Raw genomic sequence first — 25704 nt, forward strand, 5'->3', positions numbered from 1 at the left:
TGTGGCTGCAGGAGAGGGGAGCCCACCCAGCAGTGCCAGTGTCCCAGGGTGCCTGCAAGGTGTTTGTCCCTTTTATTTCAGGAATGAGCCTCATCACCTGACCCCAGTATCATCAGGAAGCAAAAATCTCCATGTGATTTTCCAGGTAACTCTTGCTACATCTCATTTTGAGTCAGATCAAGCTGCATCTTTAATTTGTTTGGCCCCACATATCATTTTTCTCTTACACTCCACCCTTGATTTATGCTCTTTTACCACCACTAGCTTTCAGCTGCAGTGGCTCCTCCTCCCTGTGAATAATTCCCCATCACACACACAAACATTTGCACACTTTTTGCAGCTTTTTCACATTTTCTTCCACCCATCTCAAGTCTCCCATCATGACTTGACAAGGTGACAGCATCCACTGGTAACCAGAGTTTAAAGAAAGAGAAAAGCCTTGAGAAAACTAATTTTTTTCACTGCTGAAACACACAGCCTTTGTCAAGTCAGTGTAAAAATCAAAGATCAGTGTTAGGAAGGAATTTACAGTACCTTTTTCTGCACAATGCCATATTTTAGCTGTGGGATATTGCTAAATGTAAAACTCTGGATTTTCCATTCTTCACTGAAGCAACAAAGACTGGAGCCAAACAGAAGATTTTTTAATTCCTATAAAAGAAAGAAAAAAAATTTCTCATTTTAAAAACAAGCCCAAAACACTGTAATTTGTAGAAAAGAAAGGAGGAGTGTGGAAGGGTAATGATTAACTGTTCAACCATCCTCTCCTGTTTTATCCATACTGTAAATAGCAACGCCCCAACGAAAAGGAGCAATATTTTCCTTTTCCTGCCATATTCCTTCCACTCATAACGCTGGGAGCTGCTCAGCACTGGAAAATATTTATGTGTAATGTCTGGGGCACAGTTTCCCATGAAAGCATCCCAGTACATTGCCTGAAATTCAACAGCTGGAAGAGCAACCAGTGGTGACATGAGAGAGAAAAGGACCCTGTACAAGATAAATGTCAATTAAATGGTTGATTTCTGTATTTCAGGTGGCACAAATCCAGAGCTTGGCCCTGAACAACTGCAGACCAGGGCCAGCAATAGCCACAATGAATAAGTTGCATTCATGCTAAAGCAGAGCTCAGGAAATAAAAATTACTCAGGGCTGGTAGAGTTACTCGTTACTCCAAGCTCATTGATCTAGAAATTAAATTAGAAGTCACCCTCGTTTTTTGGTCTGGGTTTTTTTCTCCTCTGTCTGAATGGGAAGGAAAAGTATTTAATAATTTCATCTCTGCTCAAAATAGGGGAGATAAGAAAGGCAGAATCAGTGAGAGGGGAATAATAAACCACTGTCAGTGAAAGGACTGGAGAATAACCACATGAATAACTGACATGGGGCATTAAAGAAATAATACAAGCTTAATTAATTAAAGCTACTATCTGTGCTTCAAGTGGGCTGATCGCATGAGGGTATTTTTCTGAATTTAGGCATCCCTAAATTACTCTGTCACCTGGACAAGGAATAGACTCAGGATTACAGCCCATGTTGAAAAGTGCAACTCAGAGCAACCCACTGCAACTTCAGCTAAGGAAACTCAAACAACAACCTCACAAATCTTTTTATATTTACCATAATTACTCTTACTTTTGCAAGAGAAATATCAATTGCCTTTGATACTATTTGAAGCATACAGAGTGTTGAAAGATCTGGGGACTTATTGACTTCTCCAGTTGTCTCTTCATCCTCAACATCAACTGAAAGGAAAAACAAGTGTTGGATGAAAGGAATTGTTTTCCCCAGCACACTCAGTGCTAGGGGCTCATCAACATGAAAATCAACTTTTATTGTCTTTATAAAAAGAAAAATAGTTTTAGCCAGAATAGGCAGATAAAAAAATCACGAGCCAGCCATTGTCTGATTATTTCTTAATCATTTCTTTGTCTATTTAGAAGTTTATAGCAAATTAAATTGCTCTAAATCAATTAAGAGTTACAAAAGAAGCCACTCCTATGTATTTATTTGGCCACAGCTGCTCTGAACAATACAAAAGATGGCAAAAGCCAAACTGAAACTTGACATAACTTACCCAATTCCAGGGCTTCTTTCATCTGGTCTTCTTTACAGCCAGTGGATGTTGGAGACCTCCTACATGAAAATTAATCAAGAAATTAATGACAAAATGTTCATTTTAAATGAGAAAAGGTGTTTGAATAAACAATAAGAAATAGGGTGCATTGTCACAGAAGGAGATATATAACTTATACATGTGTGTGTGCATATATATATATATAAAATATATAAATATATCTATCTTTATTATATACATATATAAATACAAATATATCCATCTTTATATATATATAAAACACATCCATCTTTTATTTTCTGTAAAAATAAATATATGGTCTAAGAAATAAAAGGTCTTAGAGAAAAGCCTTTTTCAGTGGAAGAAAGCTGCACTCCAGGAGTTTATCAGGAAAAGCAGCCAGCACAGAGCAATACCCTGTGTTTGATTTGGGATTTCAGTCCTGTTCCAGCATCAATCTCATTTCATCGGTGTGATATGACAGATCAGATCATAAAATGAAATTTAAATCCCTGACAGGGATCAGGGTAGGATTCAAATTAGTCTTTAAACTACTAGAGATATCCAAATAATAAAAGTGGGAATAGGTCTTAAGCTGGCTCCTTTACAAGGGTATATTTTTAATCCGTTAAGAGGGATCAGTTGTTCAACTCCTCTTGTGATTTATTGTATATTACACAATTAATAGCTTAAAATTCTTATGAATAACTGCTAAAAGGACTAAGTATTTAAACTTGGCTGTGAAGTCAGAGCTGAAATAAAACATTTGATTTTTGGAAATGAAATGGGTTTTATTCTTCCTGTTGAAATCACACCAAAACCAATTCAGAATCAAGGAAAACTTTTGAATAACCATTTCTAAAAATGGCAAAAATTGACCCTTTTTTTCCTTTTTTTTTCCCCCAAAAAAGCAATACTGTATCACTGGCTTTTGCTTTGGAAAAAAAGGAATTGCACTGACAATCCTTTCAAAAATAGAATGGAATAGTTTCCTCAGCAACATTCTTTGTAGGCACGATATTACAGCAACAACTGCTGTCATGTCACATACTTTCCATGAGCTTAATTTCCTTTACAGAGAATGAAATAATAAAACCAGAATACAGACATATCACACTCAGGATTTGCCCAGTTTAAAGGCATTTTGGCAGCTTTCTCACAGATAGTATTTGATACTATAAGAACAAAAACACTTCTCTTTTTTAGCTATAAATAAGTTAAAGGACGGAGGCAATGAAACGTGGGTGGCCCTGATTCAGGCCAGACAGAATGGAAATGAATCACCCACATTCTAGGAATTTCAGGTAAAAATAAATGGGAGGCCCAGCAGGTCAACAAAAATACGAGGACTGAGAGCAAATTTGTGTAGTGGCAAAAGCAGCCCTGAGCTCCCACTGAGCATTACTGTATTTTTATGTGATACAGAATTGAATAGAGTTGATTGTGGTTTATTTTACACCACAGCCAGATCTCCCCTCAGTGTTTCCTGACATGAATTTCAGCTGAGATTCCCTTCCCATAACTGCTTGCTACTACTTTCCTCTCTCCTGCTCAAGGAAAGGGTCTTAATGACAATAAATTCAGCAATGAAATACTTTTCAGCCAAGTCATGTCACTCAGGCATAACCAAAAGCCAGATTTTTGTTTTGCCCGAGATTGCAAACTATTCTGTCTTATTTTCTAGTGCTTCTTCCCAGTCAATCAATTTCTATCTAATTTTGCAAGAGTTTTTTAGCACCTTCCAAGGCCAGGTTGGACAGCGCTTGCAGCAAGCTGGTCTAGGGGGAAGAGGATGGTCTTTAAGGTAGGAAGATCTTTAAGGTCCTTTCCAACAAAACCATTCTGTGATTCTGTGATTCTGTGATTCTCTGATTTTGTGATTCTGTGATTCTGCGATTCTCTGATTCTGAGATTCTGTGATTCAGTGATTTTGCGATTCTGTGATTCTGTGATTCTCTGATTCTCTAATTTTGTGATTCTGTGATTCTGTGATTTTGTGATTCTGTGATTCTGTGATTCTCTGATTCTGTGATTTTGTGATTCTCTGATTCTGTGATTTTGTGATTTTGTTATTCTGTGATTCTGTGATTTTGCAATTCTGTGATTCTGTAATTCTGTGATTCTGTGATTTTGCAATTCTGTGATTCTGTAATTCTGTGATTCTGCAATTCTGTGATTTTGTTATTCTGTGATTTTGAGATTCTGTGATTCTGTGATTTTGTGATTCTCTGATTCTGTGATTTTGTGATTCTGTGATTCTCTAATTCTGTGATTCTCTAATTCTGTGATTCTCTGATTCTCCAATTTTGTGGTTCTGTGATTCTGTGATTCTGCGATTCTGTGATTTTGTGATTCTGTGATTCTGCGATTCTGACAATGCAGCACTACAGTTTCCATTTATAAATGAAAATCCAGCCCCCCATGGTACAATTCACATGTAGCTCTCCTGGCACCAGTTTTTGTAGTGTTAATTCTCTCTGGAAAGTCTAAAAGATGTTGGTTCTACACCCATTCCAGGAAGAACCAAGCCTGGGATGCAAAGTGCTCGGAATTCTCAAGGCTGAGCATTCCCATCAAGCTGAGGAAAGCACTGACATCCAAGATTAATGCTGGGTGTTTTCTGCTTAAGTAGGGTATTTTTGCAGGTGGAGGTTCCCCTCCTTGAGGGGAACTTGTGTTTCTCAAAACAGCCAGGACATTTATTGCAATTTCCATTTCAGCACAGGGCTGCTGTTCCAGGAAAATTTATTGTAGGTGTAAAACCAATTGGTTGGAACACTTAGGGAAGGGGGAAGTCATCCATCATGGCAGGAAAATGGGACAGGAAGAAAATATGTTTCATTCTAAACATACTATACAGAACTTTCTCTAAATATTTGAACATTCCTCTCTGGCCTCCAAGCATTGTAGGAAAATGGATTTACAGAGAAGACTGAACTCACAGAGAGGGAGCTCCTTGGCACAATAATGGATGTGCATTCCACCATTTCCTATTTACACCAACACTTACAAGAGGTTAAATAAACAAAGAGGCCTAAAAACTAAACACTGGTGTCTTTAAGGTGGTGGTAAAACCCATTTTCATTGCCAGATTACAACAGCCTTTCTACTGGACATAGAATAGGCAGACATATCTGATATTCTTGGAACAGTGAGTAAAATCTGCAGAGCAGATAATTAAAAAATAACTTCTATTGTTGTTTGCAAAAGGGTAAAAAAGGCCATTCTGTGTGGTGCAGCTTGTCACTGCTTTGGGACACAATTATAAAATCAGAATTATTAAAAGAAATTGTAAAGATGCAAAGGACGTGATCACAATCAATGCCAGGCAATGTTCTTCTACAGGAAAAAGGTCCTGTCATGAGAATTTAATATAAATTCTATCATGTTGGCAAGGCTGATTGACAAAGGTAACAGAGGCTCATGCACCTATTTTCCTCTAATTTCCTTTTCAGTGAAGACCTGCATCTGATTTGATTTGAACATTTGCAATATGAAAAATTGACTGGTAAATAGATGGCAGATAGATTTGTGAACACTGACAGATACAAAACAGGTAAATGGGAAACTTGGCATTGAAAGGGTAATTTCTAATAGAAGTGGCCACACTGATAGAAATAGATTCCCTCACACATGAATCTGCATTTGTCCTGCTGAATTTTACTAGATGTGGCAATGTGAAATCTTTGTTCAGAAAGTTTGTATATAAAAAATAATTACTATAAACACAGGTTGAGTTACAAGGTGGTTTGAAGTGCCTGAGAAGTTGAGCTCCCCTGAACACAAAGCTCATCCATAGGCTATGAATAAATATTTATCTCCAGCTACAAAATCAGAATTATAATAAAAATGGAGCTGCTTTGTTCCTACTGTTCTCCACCAGAGATTCTGGAGTGTGAAATTCCCACTGGAATTTCCAAGGAGCTCAGTGTGAACTCACCATTATGTTCAGCAGCTCTAAACTGCTGTCAGCAAAATTAACAAGAATCAGTAATTTTTTTTTTAAAAAAGGAGATAAAATTCCCCTAAATAGAAATGCACAGCACCCACAAGACACTACATAAAGCACAGAAAATGCTTCCCAGGTTTTGGCACTCAACCAATTCACATCACTGGAGATGGATCCAAACCTCTGCTCTGTTCACCATCCATAAAGTGCCCACCCTGTCTGCTTTGGGCCTTCAACTCTTAGGCCATTTAATTTTTAATGATGCGGAATATTTGTGGTCCTCCATTTCCTGTCAGAAACCTCAGATTTTTAACAGTCCAAACCATTGTAACATTATAAATTACCTTCCTGAAAACTAATAGCAACTGTTAAACTGGGAGCTTACACAGAGGATGGGGTATTCTCTTATCTTATTATAAAATAAGGTGAATTCAAAAAACAGGTTACTGGTGAGCCCACAGAGATTTTACCTCCTGGTAAAGTAATCTTAGGGGTAAAAAGGGGTAAAAAAACTTCCTTGTGCTACCTGCACACAAATGATTTTTTTTAAGGAGCAAATAATTCCACAGAGTCATGGAATAATTTGAATTGGAACACACCTCCATGATCCTCTAATGCAAATTCTCAACTGACTGACTGCATTTCAGGCAATAGGCTGGACTTCTCCAGATTTACCTCCTTTCCAAAAATAAAGAAATGATACAGCAGCCATTTGTCATTTCCAGTAATTGCAAAGTGCCTCTTCCTATGGAGTGCTGGAAAAATACTAAAAGGGCAAATGGCAGCCCCACAGATGTTACACCGTGGGTTTTGCTGCCATAAATCCATTGGCACCACACAAAAGTCACAATAGTTTATAAATTTATTTTAGGCCCTTTTTTCCGGTCCAAGCATTATGTTATAAAAGGCATTACACAACTCCGGGCACTTGAAAGTTTTCACTTCTGATTTGGCAACCACAACCTCTCTTTTCATCCACTTCTGATTTGGCAACCACAACCTCTCTTTTCATCCCCATGGATGAGCCAGTTCTGTGTGACAGACATTCCTGTGCTGCCAGTTGGATGAGTCAAATCCAGGCTGACCCCTGGAGCAAGGGATCAGAGCCCCTCCAGGAAGGTTTGGTTCCTCTCTCCAGGAAGGTGTGGCTGCACTGTTCTCACCATATTTCCTGCCTCCAAATCCACCCCAAAGCACTGCAGATGATGCAAAGTGGGGCTGAAGGACAATGCAGAGACCCCAGATAAAGGTGGAAGGAAATGTGCCACACTAATTTACTCCTAGGCTGTTCTCACCGTGTTTTCTACCTGCAAACCCACCCCAGAGCACTGGAGATGATGCAAAGTGGGGCTGAAGACCCCAGACAAAGGTGGAAGGAAATGTGACACCCTAATTTACTCCTGTGTGGCATTCACATTCTCTGAAAAAATTCCTTCGCCCAGGATTTTTCTCCTGGGAAGCTGGAAAGCCTCAGAGAAAAGGAGAACAATTCCTATCCCATTTGCTTCTCCTGTGTTTTGCTCATGTGGAATGTGTTTGGAGATTGTTTACCCACAGGTGATTGTTTCACTGGATTCTGCTGTGAGTTGTTTTCACTCATTGGTCAATCAGGGCCAAGCTGTGTCAGGACTCTGGAAAGAGTCACAAGTTTTCATTATTATCTTTTTAGCATTCTGTAAGTATCCTTCCTGTATTCTTTAGTACAGTTATTATAGTTTAGTATAGTTTAGTATAGTATTCTTTAATATAATATAGTATCATAAAGTAATAAATTGGCCTTCTGAGAACATGGAGTCAGATTCATCATTCCTGCCATCGTTGAAGCATTCCCAGCAAATACAATACTCCTGGGCTGCTCCAGCACTGTTCTCACCATGTTTCCTCCCTCCAAAATCACTCCAAGCACTGGAGATGATGCAAAGTGTGGCTGAAGGACAACACAGAGAGCCCAGACAAAGGTGGAAGGAAATGCACCTACGTAATTTACTCCTGGGCTGCTCCAGCCAGACTCTGACTCAACTCCAATTTCTAGAAACGCCACCCCAGCCTATTGCATCCTCTTCCTCTGATAGTGGGAAAAACTGAATTGATTCCTCAGGCATTGCTCACACATACACTGAGAATCCTGGAATAACCTGGGGCTTTCTGGCTGGTTTTAAATGAGATCACATCCAAAATGACCTGGCTGTGGGAGCTCATCCTCCTTCCACAGAACTGGTTATCCAGGTGGTGAAGACTTTTAGGAACTGCTCAACAACTCCCAGGATCAAAATTTCATTAGTCACCAAATTACCAGGTATTACTTTAGACAGTGCCAGCCCATCCCACACACCGATTTTGTGAGTAACACTGAAATATTGCAGCCCACCAGGCAAATAGAAAATATTCCTAGAAAACCTACTTTTGCACCAAAATGCACAGTAGGAAAGACTGAAGGCAAGCAAATATGCTGGGTAAATAATATACATTATATAAACAATATACATAACTCTTCTGGAACTATTTTTCCTTTCAGTTGGAAATTCAATTTTATTTTTTAAAAATAGCATTAAAGCTGGAATGTTAATTAGTATTCTTTATGAAATGAGACATTCACATATTAACCTTCAACAGGCATTGAATTTTTCTGTTTCACTGAGTCAAGAAATTATCAGTGCAGTGCAGAAACCTCCTGGGTTGCTTTTGCTCTGCTTTTTTGCTTACACTGACTGAGGGAACACCAAATCCTGCTCAGGACTTGCTCAGAAACTCATGGCCAATGTTCTCTGCCAATCTCCTAATGCAGATCAGCCCAGATTGTGGCTGGGGATGATGCAGGATAAAAAAGATAGGAGAGGATATTTACAGTTTTAGGCACTCAACCATCCATAATTGACAGGTATTGGCTCAGTCCTCACATGGAAAATAAGCTTTTTTATTCCTGTTAATAACAAAGAGCATGAATATCAATCCTCTAAAAATAATATTTTGAAAGCATTATGGTCCTTATAATATTTATACAATAATATTTTGAAAGTGTCAGATATCTAAAAGAATAAAAAACCAAAACAGCTAAACAACCCTGAATATATTTTTAAAGGATTTAAGGAATTTGTTTAAAGATCTGTAATTTTTTTCCTCTAGGGATTTTGTATTTCTATAAATAAGTTTTCAGGGTCTTTTTTTGTGGAATATATGAAAGAGAAAAATCAGAATTCTCACTAACACAATGGGTTCACCTGTACTGTGATTTTATAATGCTGAGGACCAGGCCAGGAGCAGAAGTTCTTGCCATTATCTGAGAGTCACAGAGTGACAATGCCAAAGACACCCCTAAATACGTGGGGGAGATATAAAACAAATCAGTAAAACCTAAGAAAAAAACAACAGCAAAAATTCAGAGCAGTAAAGGTAAAAATATTTAGCAGACAGTACAAGCTTCAGACCAAAAATGCATAAAGGAACATGAAAAATATTTAGAGTATTTTAACAGAGGTGAATATGTAGCAAGGAAAAGAAACAGCAGTCCAAAAATCAACTTCAGCTATGGATAACGGCAAAACACAGCAAATGGAAGGTGAATACAACAAAAACAAATTCCTTTTAATAAGAACTGCTAGAAAGTGAATGTATTACCAGGGGAGAGGTGTCACCTGAGTCACTTAAGACTGGAGCAGACAAAACCTGGAAAAAGTATTTCAGCAAATATAAATATACACAGCAGTGATTGATCTGCCTTAGAAAGAAATGACCCTAAAAGTTCTTTTCCACCCATAATTTCTAAGACTGTATGAAATATGAGTGATGTTCCACTTGGTGTCTGTGGCAATTCCCCAACCCAACCCTATCCGTGCTAGAACACAGGGCAGTGCCAGAAAAAGGCTTCTTACCAAACAAGGAGGGATATTTTGGGAATGGGAAGCACTGAACAGTGCCCAGCTGTGGTGAACTCAGCAGAGAGGCCCTGGCAGGAGGAGAAACCCTGGCTCTGAGCTCACTGACACTTCCCTGGAGCCACAATGCATGGGAGAGGCTCAGCTTTGGGTTGGAAATGATGCCTTGAGAGGGCTGGCCTAGAAGAGAGGCTGGACAGAGCTAAAGAATAAAGCAGGGATTTATTAAAAGGCCCCCATGGATGCACCTTGGGCAGCACCAGAGCCCAGCCAGGGCTGCACCCAAGATGAACCAAAATGGCCCCAAAATGCACGAGCGCTGCCGGGGTCTCTCCCTGCGATCAGTTCTGCTCCATTTGCACCTTGCAGTTCATTGTCCCATTCCAGCTTTAGCCCAGGCAGTCCCACCCTGCTTGTTTTTCTCTCTCCAGCCCACGGTGTTTGTGCTCCTGGGCTGAGATTTGGATCATTTGTCCTTGGTGCCCAGCTGGAGCAGGAATTGTTTTGTCTCCCTGCTCTGTGCACAGAGCTCACCATGCCCTGATATGGAGCTCAGACCCGCACACTAAAGCAGCACAGAATCTGAAAATATAAAAGCTCAGAAAAGGCACCTGAATCCAACTTGCAGAGCCATGAAGCAGTGCCTGGAATCCCCCTCTTCCCTGGCAGAATGCTGCAGCAGAGCAGCAGCACAGCCAGGCTGCAGCCAGCACTGGTGGCCAGGCACAATCAGGTAATTAAATCCAGGGGATTGCTCACAGTGGAAGGATGAGTGCAGAATCAATTATCCTCCCTGCTCCTGGAGCTGCACACATCTCTGCCTCTGGACAATGGGATTCACTGCTGCATCCCTCTGCTCACTAATGGTAAAAGGAAATTTTCATTTTGACGTCACGATACTCCCAGTTCTTTGCGCCTCTCTGATTCTGAGCCATTCCCTTGGAGTTCCTAGGAAATATCCTTAACTTCAGGTCCTTTTGTTCCATTGGCCCAGTTTTACCCTTTTTTTCTGATTTCAGTGCTCTGATTTTAATTTCATGCTGTTTTTGATGGAACTGGGGAAGTTGGTTGGCTTAACATGAAAACCAGAATTTCAAGCATCACATGTTCTTCTTTGTAACTACCAGAAGAGAAATGGAGCTCTACAGACCAAACCTGCCCCTCTAACTCAGCAAAAGGCAGTTGCACCCCATTGCAGAACTGCCAGCTCAGATTTACTCATCCAAAAATTATTCAGCTGACAGCTGGAGGGTTTCCACAGAACCACCCCACTTTGCACTGATCAACTTAATGGAAAATTAGGAAAACACTTCAGGGGCTGCAGGAGGAACAACTGCAGCATGCCTCTGTAGTCACCACAAAAGAAGTGTTTCTCAACAGTTCTGAAGAGGGTTTTTCTTGACTTTCCCCAATTTTGTTTGCTCAAGCTGTGAAATGGGGAAATCTTGACCTTCTAACCCCATGTAACCTTCCCAAAAAAGTCATTATTCATCGTGGCTTTATTTCTGGAAAAGCAATAGAAAGACTTTAATGCAAGGACAGTCATCAACTTCAACACCCATCTATTTCTTTACAATTTCTGAAGATCATGAATTCCATTCCACTCATTCTTTATTCTGTCTGCTGAGGTTAATGATAAATATTCCCCTCCAGTAGGGGATTCAGCACCAAGGAGAATCACAGGATGATTTAGAGGTCACCTCAAGACATTAAGGGGAGCAGAGAACCTTTCCTTGCTGCCATTCCAGGCTCTACCCAGAATAAAAGACTCAGGAAAATCTTTATTAATTTGCTCCCTGTAACCTGAGTTATGTTCCCTCAACATCATCTCTCCCAAGTCCTTACAAATGTTAAGAAACCACAGACACAGCAATTTTTAAGTGGAATCTTGAACTGGGTACTTTTAAATTTAGGTTTTTATTCCCTTCAAAATCTCTTAAAAAAAAAAAAAGGTAGTGAATAATTCACATTTTATTTGGCCTTGCACACAAATAAGAGGAGCAGAGACTCAACAAAAAAGGGGAATACTCCTTTGAAGATGAACAATAAACAGCAGCATTAAAATAACCTGAAGAGGGTTTCAAATTCTCCACTGAAGTGGCACTGAGACATAAATGTCATTTTTAATTTGTTAAGTTAAATAAAACTGCTGAGAAGGAGCATGGAGGAATTACTGACATATTCCTGTATAAATGTGAGTGCACTGCTTGCACATCATCACCACATTAAAGCCTGGCTCCAAATAAGACGGAAACTCCCTTTTTTCCAGGGAATCCCATGGAAAAGACAAGAGGCCATGGGTACAAATCACTCCTGGGGACATTCCAATTGGACCCAAGAGGAAAATTTTTCAAGAGAACAATCAGCCATTGGAACCATCCCCCAGGGAAAAGTGTTGAATTCCCAAACCCTGGGCACTTTTAAGATTTGGCACAAAGGGTGCTGGGTCACCTTGTCTAGACTGTGCCTTTGCCAAGGAAGGTTGGACCAGGTGACCCTTGAGGTCCCTTCCAACCTGGTGCTGTGGGATTCTGTGAACTGAGAAATTCAACTGGCTGCTGGCTGCTTACAGCTGAGGATAAATGAGGATTTGCTGCCACCTATATGTTGCTTTTCTCATAGATTAATGAAAAACAAAAATCCTAAAATAAAACCCACCTGTAGAATCTGGGTAAGTATGCAAACTCTACAGCATAACATATTTTTTTTTATGAAATAACCCTTCATGACTTTGCAAAAAATATAAACATGGCAATGAAGAGCCATCATTGACCCCTGTAATATCTTTCATTAAAGGGTGTGAGTTCAAAATTCTGTGCATCTGCATTTCCCTAGGATATTTTATGGCCAGGTATTCTTTTAAAGGTTGGCAAGTTTTACTTCCAATTTTTTCTCATGTGTTTGCACAGGGTGCCTTCAGCTTACATGCTGTTACAGCACTTTCATCATGGGAGAAAAGAGAATCAAAAAGTAAAGCAAATTGAAGGAAAAATAAGATTTGTCTTTAGTTTTCTATGGGAAACAAAAACAGAACTGCAGATGCTGTGAATGAGCCAGCTGTCATTAATCCTACAGAGGTTTTCAGCTGCTCATCTAAATAGTTAGATTGGGATTTAGTAACAGGGAATGCAAGAGGGTCCAGAAAAATACCTGCTGTATTTACACTGCAATTTTTCACTGTATTACCACTGTAATCCAGTGGTTATTACCACTGTAATACACTGTATTACCACTGCAATTTTTCATTCTTTAAAATGCTCAATCCCTTTGACCAAAACCAGCAGGATTTGGCTGAAGGGAAATAAAAGTTTTGCAAGAGCCAGGCCTGATATTATGGGAGGTTTTTGGAGTCTGTATTTCTCCCTCTGACCTCCTGGAGTCCCAGCAGCCCTGCTGGGTTCTGTGGGTGCTTCCAGGAGCTCAGAGCTCAGCAGGGACCAAATGCTCTGCTGTGGTGTTGTAAGGGTACCCAGGATGAGGTGAGAGATGAGAATTTGACTCCAAGTTCTCAGAATAATATATAAATAATTATAATATAATATATTATAACATATAATTATAATATCATCTATTATGCAATAATATTTAATTATACAATATAATATATAATATATCATATATAATATAATATAATAAATATAATATAATATAATATAATATAATATAATATAATATAATATAATATGTATAATAGATTATATATAATTATATACATTATTATATATAATATATTATTACATATATATTATATTATATTATATTATATTATATTATATTATATTATATTATATTATATTATATTATATTATATTATATTATATTATATTATATTATATTATATTATATTATATTTATTATATTATATTACATTATATTACATTACATTGTATTACATTATATTACATTATATTACTAAAACTATACTAAAGAAAATGATACAGCAGAAGTCTAAACCAAGAATGATAATGAAAGCTCGTGACTGACGCCTCAGAGTCAGACACAGCTGATGGTGATTGGCCATTAATTAAAAACAATTCACACATTTGGATAAACAATTCTCCAAATCACATCCCAGAGGAGGAAAACATGGAGAAGCCGAGGCTTCTCATTTTCCCAGGAGGAGAAATCCTGGCGAAGGGATTTTTCAGAAAATATCACAGTGACACTCTGCTGGCTGCAGCTCCCACTGCCCGGAAGGAATGAATAAGGAAAGGGCTCTGCTTAGGAAAGGGCTCCCTCTCCTGCTCCTGCTGAGACCAAAGCAGCTCTGTGAGGGAAGGGAATTGTTCCCAATCCCTCCCTGCCTGCAGGGATGGAGCACAGGCAGGACGGCAGCACATCCTGTGGGTCACCCCCCTTCCAGCCCAGCTTCTCCAAAGGTTGGGAAGTGCCAGTGTCCAAACACATCAGAGTGAGCCACTGAACTACAGAGCTGTTTACGTTGGAAAAGACCTTCAAGATCAAGTCCAACCAGCATTGCCCTGTCCACCACCAAACCCTGTCCCCAAGTGCCACATCCACACAGCTCTGGAGCACTTCCAGAGGTGGTGATTCCATCACTGCCCTTGGCAGCCTGTTCCAATGCCTGACCAGCCTTTCAGGGAAGAAATCTTCCCTAATATCCAAACTAAAACTCCCCTGACACAACTTGAGCCCATTCCCGCTCCTCCTGTCCCTGTTCCCTTGGAGAAGGCCTGATCCCCCCAGCTGTCCCCTCCTGTCAGGAGCTGTGCAGATCCTAAAGGTCCCCTCTGATCCCCCTTTGCTCCAGGCTGAGCCCTTTCCCAGCTCTGTTCCCTTCTCTGGACTCACTCCAGCCCTTCAAAGCCTTTCTTGTCATGAGGGGCCCAAAAGTGCCTGCAGGATCTGAGGTGTGGCCTCAGTAGTGCCGAGCAGAGGGGACAATCCCTGCCCTGGCCCAGGCCAGGTGCCCTTGGCCTTCTTGGCCACCTGGGCACTCCTGGCTGAGTTCAGCCACTGTCACCAGCACCCCCAGGTCCCTTCCCACTTTTCCAACTGTTCCAGCCACTCTTCCCAAAGCTGTGGTGCTGGCTGGGATTGTTGTGACCCCCTTGTAGGACCCAGCTGCCAACAAGGGGGGGTTGTATCAGACTTTTCACTGGTTTTTAGCAAGTCTTTCCAGGGAATTCCACACAGAGAATTCCACCACATCTCTGAGGCTCATCCATAATGAACTGTCCATTCATTGATTAGCCAGTATCAGGAATAATACACTCAATATTCTCAGCTTTGGAGCTGCCAAAGGCCACTGAATTCTCTTCTCTACCTCAATCAATGCTGAGTGTGAGGAAAAATTCATCCTGAGAGTGGAAAGGACGAAGGGATGGGGCAGCACTACCTTATAGGACCAGCACTACCTTATAGGATCAGCCAAGCTGTATGAAACCAGAGTTTTAAGACTTTAGACTGTTGTACTTTGGCCTACTACACGTTAATCTTTTACAAATTAAATGAATGTGGAATGCTGGCACTGTGGAATGCTCTTTTCAGCAAATTTTTGGTTCCAGATAGGAAGCGAGTGCCACTCCTGGCCCATCTGCAGCTCCAGCATACCCCCAGTTTGATAATTCCTACAGCCTTAACTTATAAATGCACTTATACCTAATGTATAACTGCTTCCTTCTCAATAGGGTCTCCACATAACAGTATCTCAATAAACAATTAAACTAGAAAATAAAGTAGCAAAATTAATTTTAAGAAATCAGTGTTAGTGTATAAATTTAAAAAATGCTACACGTCCCACTCTTACATTTTATCCAGAAAAATAATTAGAAAACATCACTTAAGAACATAAGAGAGAGAAAAGCCAAAAATACAGTTCTCTGAGGGAGACACTTCTAAAACTTCTATACCATGACATAGTGCAGAAAAATAATAAAAACTCAGTTTTAGCATAATATCCCCAGAAACACTCTCACCTGTGGCCTGACAACCGACTCTCAGCTTTCCTGAGGGATCTTTCCTTCTTTTCTCTCCCAGCCCCTGAATGCCTGTGAGGGACGCTCACTTTAAGGCTTTTCTCGCTGCTGTCTGCACCAGAGCTTGCAAGAGATTTCCTTTCCTTCTCCCTCTCAGACAGCAGCTTGGACAAAAAGTCCTCTGCATCTCTGGGGCTGTTCCTTGGTTTCTCAGAGGCAGAGCTGGTGTGTGAGCTTAGCACGGTCCTGGATGCGAATTCCAGGTGGGATTTTGTTGGAGATGCTTTGCTTTCCTGCAGATCAGGGCTTGGGACACTCAGGTCGTGCTCTTCATGCTCCTCGCCCCTGGGCTGGGCTGTGCTGCTGGCGCTCGTGGATCTTTTGGAAATCCTCCTTTTTTGGGGATCCTGGAAGAAAGGGCCATGAAAACCACAGATTGAAATTTCATCTTTATCTTTAAATTTTTACCTTTATCTTTAAATAAACACAAAAAGCAAAGGAAAGCTCTAACACTGATTTCTGACCTGACCTGTTCATTCATTTTTATGAGTCAGCTTAGAGAGTAAATCAGATTTTTTAAAAAAATCAGTAATAAAATAAAGACAAACACTTTCACTTACAATTTGACCAGTATTAAAGATGCTGCCTACCATTGAAACGTTTCCATATTTTTACCAGGAACAACAATAAATTACCTCCTAAGAGCTAATTTTAGGATTGTATCTAGCTCAGAAAATCAACACATAAAGGATATTTTACTGGTACCTAGCCCATAGGTATCTAGTCTTTACTTCTAAATCAAAAATATTTACAAATATCCAACTAATTAATTCAATTTCCATATCCTCTTCAGTACTACCTAAATGTCATAGTTCAATATTTTAATTTCTCATTATCACAAGCCTAATTTTACATTGGAAAAGTCCCTGTAATTATATAAAAGAAGCATAAAGAAAAAAAAATAGGCAAGAATTTTTTAACTGTGCTTTGAAAGCACTTCTTGATTTGATCAATTCAGAAACATATTTTCAACTGGAAGCAATTTTCAGTTCCAAACTGCTGCTGATTAAATGTGGGGTCTTGGAAAAACCAGAGTAAAACAGATACTGTGAAGGTAACAAAGCAATTTTCATGGGAAAAAATGGAAAACCAAATCTGTCAAGAGATTTCAAGAATGGGAAAGAATTATAGAGGAATTCAGCGACCTGAGATCACAGACATGCAGGGGGTGATTGTCTGCAGTGGTTTTATCAGAAATTCTGAATGAAGCACAACAACTTCCCTAACTTACCCCTTCTTTTCAGCCTGCAGATTTAATAATGCATTAACATGCAGAAGCCATTTGAACATTATTTGCAAGTGACTTTTTTTTAGCCCAGCAAGCTGGATATAAAATCCATGAGCAACTCAAACATTTTGTAAATTGTTGGGAATCACCTCTGGTGGACTCGCCACCGGTCCAGCCATCATTCCTCTGGCAATGAGACCAGCCCTGGGCCTGGACTTCTCCTTCCCTGTGGATTTCAGCTCCTCAGAAATCACAGCTGCTTTTAAATCCTCTTGACTGTCTTTGAACTTCTTGTCCCAAGCACAGGGTAAGCTACTGCTGTGGGTTGTCCCCGTGTGGCATTTTTCACTTCTGTGTTGATGTTTTCTGGGTGCAGGGATTTTATCCAGGGGACTCTCAGCATCGTGCCTAGAAGGAGAAAGAGGAAAAGCTTGAAACAGCAAAGTTATGCACAAGTAAATTAATAAAACCAGCTAATTAGAGCCCTGCTGTCAAATTAAGTTGCATTTTACCTTGAAATGGTAATCAAATGCAGTTACTTTTCATTTAAACATTTGGAAGTAGGACTTCAGGACATTTGCCATCATTATTATGTGTCACAATTGGTTATAATATGGGTAACAGCATCCCATGATTACTTATTTTGCTGTAAAAAGTGTTCAAACTGAGAGAAGGGAAATTTACATTAGATATTGAGAAGAAATTCTTCCCTGTGAGGATGGGGAGGCCCTGGCACAGGTGCCCAGAGCAGCTGAGGCTGCCCCTGGATCCCTGGCAGTGCCCAAGGCCAGGCTGGACAGGGCTTGGAGCACCCTGGGATGGTGGAAGGTGTCCCTGCCCATCCAGGGGGTGGAATGAGATGAGCTTGTAGCTCCCTTCCAGCCCAATCCATTCTATGATTGTATATCATAGCAGAAAGTAAAACTTATTTGTTATATCAGACAGGTCCTAAGCTACACTCAGCAGTTCCTGTTCCTTCTCCATGTTTGAAAATGTAACACTTTTGCTCACATCCTCTGATCTCCTGTAACTTAGACTGACTCCACTGACCCCTCTCACTCTTTGTTCAGCTGTAGAACACTTTCTTTAGTCCAAAAACAAAAACACTTTTGTGATGGAAATTATTTTACTGAGTAGTTCCCAGTTCCGTGTCCGTTTAAAAATTTATAAATCCTGTGTAACTCAAAACCACTAGCCTTTCTTAATACAAGGAAACAAGTCCATGAATTTGTTATCCCCTCTGGGATGTTTTCCTCCATCCTAATTCACTGTAAAGCAAGTCCATAAGTTGAAACATCTTGTACCACAAACATGTTCCTTTTATTTAACCCATTTTTCCAGAAGTGTGTCTCGTGTGGTGAGGACACACTGTGTGTGATGTGTATGATGTCTTGAGAAGGCTGACCTAGAACAGAGGCTGGACAGAGCTAAAGAATAAAGCAGGGATTTATTCAAAGGATCTCCTCCATGGATGCACCTTGGGCAGCACCAGAGCCCAGCCAGGGCTGCACCCAAGATGAACCAAAATGGCCCCAAAATGCACGAGCGCTGCCGGGGTCTCTCCCTGGGATCAGTTCTGCTCCATTTGCACCTTGCAGTTCATTGTCCCATTCCAGCTTTAGCCCAGGCAGTCCCACCCTGCTTGTTTTTCTCTCTCCAGCCCACAGGGTTTGTGCTCTGGGGCTGAGATTTGGGTCATTTGTCCTTGGTGCCCAGCTGGAGCAGGAATTGTTTTGTCTCCCTGCTCTGTGCACAGAGCTCACCATGCCCTGATGTGAAGAACAACAGAACTACAAACAAAAGCAGCACAGATTCTGAAAAATATAAAAGCTAAAACCTGGGGCATCATGTATGTAAACTGAAGGGAGCCTGATCTGCCTCTGGAATCATCAGGAAAAGCAAGGACTGCTACTCCCAACCCAGCTCCACATAACCCTTCACTGCCAAGGGGCGCTGGCTCAGAGGCTGTTTTAAATTACAGACACAAACAGCAACCTCCCAGAGCAAAGTTAAAAGCAAATCAGACTCATTAATAATGAACCAATGCAGAGTCATGTCTGATTAAACTTTCCACCCCTGACAGCATGGTTAAAAGCTACACAGGTGGTTGAAATTAAAACTGATTTCAGGCACTGCCTGGCTGACCTTGGCAATCCCTGGTTTTCCCTTGTCCAAAGGGAATGGCAAGGGTGAGAAGGAGCCTCAGGGCAGATGGCAGGGTTAGATGGGATATTGGGAAGAAATTCTTCATTGTGAGGATGGTGAGGCTGGCATAGGGGTCCCAGAGCAGCTGTGGCTGCCTCTGGATCCTTGAAGTGTCCAAGGCCAGGCTGGATGGGGCTTGGAGCAGCCTGGGATAGAGGAATAGGATGGAATGAGATGATCTTTAAAGTCCCTTCCAACATTAACACCACTTAGCACTGCTGTGTCCTCCCAGAGCAGCGTCAGGCACTCCCCTGTGGGACAGACCCATGAAAGGGAAAGAAAAATGGATTAAAAAAACAAAAAGAGGAAGAAAAACAAGAAAAGGGAAAAAAAGCCTTTGCTCTGCGTCCTTTTCAAGTGTTACTTCTGAGTTCAACTTAAAACATCTTGGCTTTCTTCCCCTGTAAGAAATGACTTCATGGGTTTTTTTCAGGCACTGGTGCTCAGACTTGGCTGCTTTGAGCATGTTGCATTTAGGATGAAGAACAAAACCTGATTAATTCCCTGAGGGTGGAGGCTGGGAAGACGAATTACATTTCTGTGCCCATTTTACAAGCTTCCTATGGAAGTACAAGGCTGTTAATCCTCTTTGAGGCACCAATAAAGGAAAAACTTGGTTACATGCTATTTTCAGGTATTCTGCAAGGTCTGAACCTGCACTATTTTAACAACACTGAATTTAAGACATTAAAACTTGCTTTTGCCTATGTCAGGCATGAATATATTCATAGTTTGAGCACAGGTGGTTTGTTTTACCTCCAAACCTGCTTCAATTTGAGTATTTCCAATGTGAAAGGCATGAAATTTCCTATTTCAATGTCCTTCCGTGACTGAAATCTGCAATTGAGGTTATCAGTCTTCATAATTGGCAGGGAACATAAAATATCATTTTTGAAGGGTGGCTTGCACAGGAAATTTTAATAATCTAGAAAATTAAGTTTGTGTTATGAGGATAACTAACAAAACAAAGTTGAGCTCAAGATATAAATGATAAAACATTTAAAACTCTTTCCCTTCATTAAGAAAAAACAAGTGAATACACAGAGATAAGAGAAATAAATCAGAGAGTACCTGGAGGGCTGAGTTTTGCCCTCATCCAGAGCATTGGCATTGCCATGGTCCTCATCCAGGGGGTCAGGGGGGTGGGATGCTGAGCTCTTACTCTGAGGAGCTGCCAGAGCAGAGCTGGAACCAGAGCTCCTGGAAGTGCCACGGTGCTCCAGGAAATAATTGGTAATAATTTCCAGCAGTGTCTTCAGTGGATTCTCCTTTGCCTGGCCAAATAGAGAGATAAAATGTGGGAAATTAATTTGTAGGGAATTCTCCAGGCCTGACAGAAGGCTCACACAGTGTGTGCATCTGTGTGCAAACCTTGAGATGAGAAATGCTGACTGGGAAATGCCATGGAATAGCACAGACATTGCTGAGAGAGAAATGGAACCAGAAAGAAGTTCAAAAAATGGCCTTACAAATAAGACTGGATACTTTGGAGAAATAGAACTTTGGAGAATAGAATTGGAGTGAGACCCATGAGGGGTAATTTTAAATTATTGGCTTTGAGGCATTTTCAGCATAGTGTGGCTAAGGCTGATAGGCTAAGAAACAATTTATAATCTATTGTAATTAGGAAATAGTTGGGTTCTGATTGTGATGGCATGAATTATAACATCTGTATTGTCTCACCCTTCACATGAGACTGAAAATGGAATAAAATTTTTTAAAACATCTCTCAGTTGCCCCAGCTCTGGGTCAGAAAAGGGAATAATCCAACAATAAAGTTCTTGGTGGCTACTGAAATGCTGTGTTAGTCTGGCTGCAGGGCCTGACTTTTACAATGTAAAGCTACTGAACATTTTAATTGTTTCCCAGAGTTACCTGAGGGTGCATTCCAGGAGGGACTGTACAAACAATCCAGGGAAATGGAAGATGGCACCTAAAGAATGTCAAGAGCTCAAAGGTGCTGCTGTGTTAAGTGAAGGAAGCAGGACACAAAAAAACAACCTGTCATGGTGATTTCTTACCCTCATTTTAGCTAAATATTCCAAAATGTGGAAACTGTGTTAGAATGCAACTTTTCTACACTGGGAGAGGGTTTTTTGAAGTGGCATTTATAGACTTTATATGAAGATACCAAAAGCACTGTGGTGCCTCAAGTTATGAGTGAAGTATTCATATTGCATTTCCAAGGATAATAAATACCAGAAGTGTAATTTCCATCTGCTGTGCCACATATAAATGGAAATGCAGATGGAAATGGGCATGCAAGGACACTTGCACATGGTGCCAGGTGTTCCCTCACCTTGTTCTGTTTGTACAGGGAGTGCAGGTGCAGGACATTCCTGAGCTCATTCCTGTTGTTGATGCTGAGTGCAGAGCGGGGAAGCTCCCGGTCCATGGTGCTGATGGTTTTCTTCAAACCCTGAGGAGGAAAAGTGTCAGAGGCCAAAGCTTTTACTCTGGGTTTTTGGTGGGTGTGACATGAAACTTGCGGATGGCAGCAATCAGGAAATCCTCAGAACCTGTGCTGTAATGGTACAAAACTGAATTATAGCAGCCCATGGATGTGAGAATAATTGAGGTGGCTACATGAGATGGAAATTGCTGAACAGAGAAAAACAAAAACCTCTATGCAGGTGACTTCAGCTGCTAAACAGCCTCCTAAGACTGATGGTCTGTATGAAATGCCCTGAGCTGAAGTTATTCCAGCCAGCCTCAGGCTGGAAATTGTGGGAACCCAGAGCATCCCTCTGGCTGTCCAGAATGGCCAAGACCCCTGCCAGGGGGCTCAGAGACCCTGGCACAGAGCCCAAGATGCCCCTGTGGGTTTGATTATGACCCATGGAGCAAATTACCAACCTTAGATGAAGATCAGCAAGCCACAACAGTTTAGGTAGAATGATAGTGAAGTTATCACAGGGTGGAAAAGTAGATTTTGGGGGTTTTGGTATGGGGGTTCAGGAGGCAAGATGGAGGAATCTGGGCATGTCCAGCCTTTCTCCTTCTTCTTCTTGGCCTCCATCTTCTGCTGTGATGTTGGCACTTTTAGATTGGTTTAGAGTAGGAGCTCACTGTCTAACATAGGTGATAGGAATTGGAAAGTTATGGTAAATATTGTATATGTAGTTTTTAGTATAAAGACATAACACTGCCCCTGGGGCAGGCAGAGTGCCTGGAACTGTCCTGCTGGATGGACCTGGGCAGGGCAGGAGAAAGAATTTTATAGATAAGATACAATAAACAACCTTGAGACCGAGAAATGAAGAGCTCTGACTCCTTCTTCAAGTGCTGGGCTGGGAAAAGACACTTTTAACATTCTTGGGGTCACAGTGACCAAAAGATCCCAAGATGAAATCAGTCAGATCTCCATGGCATCAGCTGGTTTGGGATCTTCAACTTTCACTCTGAGGTCAGCACCCATGGGCACCTCAAAGATAAAACCCATGGGCATCTCACTCTCTGGGGAGAGACACTGATTTATTGTGAGTCAGATCCCAAAATAATTTAAGTGTTACAACACCAGGCTACTATATTGAGAGAGAAAGCCCTGATTCCTTCTGTGGAGGGTTATTGTCACAACAAAGGATTTCTTTTTCTGCTGACAGAGCGTCTGGCTCGGATTTATGAAATTGAGGGCAAGTTGTGGTAAATAAAGGATCATCATCCCTGTAGGCTCTGATGTGCATGAAAGATCTGGAGGGAGCAGAAGCACAAAGGATTATCAGTGCCCCTTGTTTTGAAAATGTGAATTTGGACACAGGATGCAAAACATGAGACTGAGGTTTGTGTAACACTTAATGGGACAGCGGCTGCTTAATTTCTGATATAACTCATTCCTGACACAGGGGGTCCAACATCAGCAATATTTCCTAAGGATTGAACATGAATAAAAAGTAATAGGTGCTGCTACATGGAAATGTGAAGGTGGTTTCCAGTCTGCTCAATCCCACACTCCCCACATGCTTGTGCAGTCCAAAATTCACTTTATAGTATTACATTTGTGACAGGTACAAAGGCTTCTTTCCTCCCCTTATCTCAATTCCTTTCCCAACCACCAAAAAATGGGGTTTCTGCTGAGTTATTACTGAAAACTGGGGGGGGCGGAATGCATGTTAGCAGTTTCTCTAAAACTGTGACCTTCTGCCTTTTAAAAAAAAACAAATTAAAATACGATTAAGATTATATAAAATATAAATATATTTATATATTATTTATATCTATTTATATATTTATATATAAATATATACCTTCCTATATTATAAATATATATATTTATATATTATAAACATATATGTATTCTTATATGATGGCTATAATAGATACATATGATCTATTTATATATAGATATTTTATATAAAATTATATAAGATAATAATTAATATAATGTGGTATAATATAATATAATATAATATAATATAATATAATATAATATAATATAATATAATATAATATAATATGGTATAAGTATAGAATATAGTTATATATAAATAAATAGAATATTTATATTATATTATAATATTTATTTTCTATTATATTATATTATATTATATTATATTATATTATATTAATAATTGTATTACATATTTTATGTTTTAAATAAAATTATATAAAAATAATTTTAAATTTTTTTTTTATTAGGCTTTGTATGCCTCTTGCAAACACAAGGACAACAGCAAAACAGTCAATTAATGAAGGAAAAAAAGAAAAGAAAATTTAATTATTTTTTTTTAAACCCAAAAACCTGCAAACAACACGAAAAACCAAACTGAAAGTGCGTTTCTCGATTTAATTCCCAGTCTCGCAGGCGTGCGTGGGTAAGGCTGGGCTTCCCCCGAGCAGGAGGAAGCAGCTCCAGCACCGGCAATAAAAGGGCACTGTGGGAGATGTAGTCCAGCCGCTCACCCCGGAGCCTTCCCCCCTTCCCACCCAGCTGATTTCGGTTCGGATAAACCCCCGAGCATCCCTGAATTCTCCTTTTCCCGGAGCATCCCTGAATCCCCCTTTTCCCGGAGCATCACCGAATCCTCCTTCTCCCCTTGTCCATCCCCAGCGGGGCTCACCGGGCAGGAAAAGCACACGAGTTTACCTTTCTACTGAGAAACTCTCTCACCAGTGATGCGGCCACTTCTTGCACCAGGGCGTTGTCCATGTTTTAAGGCGGAAAAGGCGGATTTTGGGTGCGGGACGGAGCCCGCGGGGAGGCGGCGCTGGGGAGCGCGGCATGGGAAACACGGAGCGCTCCTCCCACGGCGCGCAGGGAGGGATGGAGGGATGGAGGCGGGGGAATTGGGGATGGAGGGTGTTATGAACAAAAATTCGGTTAATATTTTTTTTGTGAGAAAAGGTTACAAAAAGGCAGCCAGATCACTGTCGCTGCCGAAGTTCTGCGTGTTTTGTTATTGTAATCACGGGTCATTGTTGTTGATGGTTGTTTTTGTATTAGTAAAAGCCCTGGCTGGGGCGAGGTAATGGCCCTTCTCCTGAGACTGTAACGGGTGGGGACCTTCCCGAAGCTAAGTTGTACCTTTCTCATAGTGAAGACACCTGAGAAGGTAGGGGGGGGGTTATACAAAGTGACTCCAAGACCACAATGCAGCATGGGTCCCCCACTGCACGGAGAAAACGCCAAAAACAACGAGCCAAATAAGAGTTGAGAGACTGGAGTGATGTCTGGATGTGAGGAGCAGGGCGCTGGGCCTGCAGAGATGCGGGAAACCTTCGTCGTTCCTCACCCTGTTCTCGAGATCCCCCGGGCCAGGACTGGGAGGTCTGGAGACCCGAACCGAACTAACATCTGACGGGGACATCCCTAAAGGCTCCCACGAGGACCGAATTCCCCCAGCTCTGCCCCTGGTGGACAGAGCTGTGCATATCCTCCTCCTCTGAGTCGCCCTGGGAGACGACGGGACGCTGCAGCCCCGCCGAGCCGCCCAATCCTGAGCTGATCACTTTTAATAAAGGCGTTAAACAGGAGAAGAAGTCTCCTGGCCCTTGTTTATTTCAGAGGGAAGTTGGGGAGAACGGGGGAAAAAACCCCAAACCAAGCCAAAAACCCACCAAAACAACAACAACAAAAAAAAAAAAAAAAAAAAAAAAAAAGAAAACAACGACAACAACAAACAAACTCACACACGAAAAAAAAACACACCAAAAAAAAAAAAAAAACGCCAACACCCCCACCCCCAAAAAAACCACAAAAAAATCTCACCAAAAAACACAAAAAAACCACCCCAAAATCAAAACGAAACCAACCCAAAAAACCACACGAAAAAACGCACAAAAAACCCCCAAAACAAAAATACAAACAAACAAAATCCCACACAAAACCCCCACAAAAACACAAAAAAAACCTCAAAACCCCCCAAAACAAAACACAA

General features: G+C 40.8%; 1 protein-coding gene across 1 annotated transcript in view; it reads right to left on the minus strand.

Annotated features, from left to right (window-relative positions):
- The window catches only part of MINDY4 (MINDY lysine 48 deubiquitinase 4), a 77387-nt gene extending 52911 nt beyond the window's left edge, over positions 1-24476 (minus strand). Inside the window, exons 1-8 of the mRNA XM_059478996.1 lie at positions 24414-24476; positions 21630-21749; positions 20402-20604; positions 17275-17533; positions 15838-16244; positions 2078-2136; positions 1636-1745; positions 535-651 (exon numbers count right to left, since the gene is read on the minus strand). Of these exons, the coding sequence (XP_059334979.1) occupies positions 535-651; positions 1636-1745; positions 2078-2136; positions 15838-16244; positions 17275-17533; positions 20402-20604; positions 21630-21749; positions 24414-24476 (1338 nt within the window). The remainder of the gene's footprint in view (positions 1-534; positions 652-1635; positions 1746-2077; positions 2137-15837; positions 16245-17274; positions 17534-20401; positions 20605-21629; positions 21750-24413) is intronic.
- Between the last annotated feature and the right edge of the window lie 1228 nt (positions 24477-25704).

Source organism: Ammospiza nelsoni, chromosome 1 (assembly GCF_027579445.1).
Source record: "Ammospiza nelsoni isolate bAmmNel1 chromosome 1, bAmmNel1.pri, whole genome shotgun sequence".
Lineage (NCBI taxonomy): Eukaryota > Metazoa > Chordata > Aves > Passeriformes > Passerellidae > Ammospiza > Ammospiza nelsoni.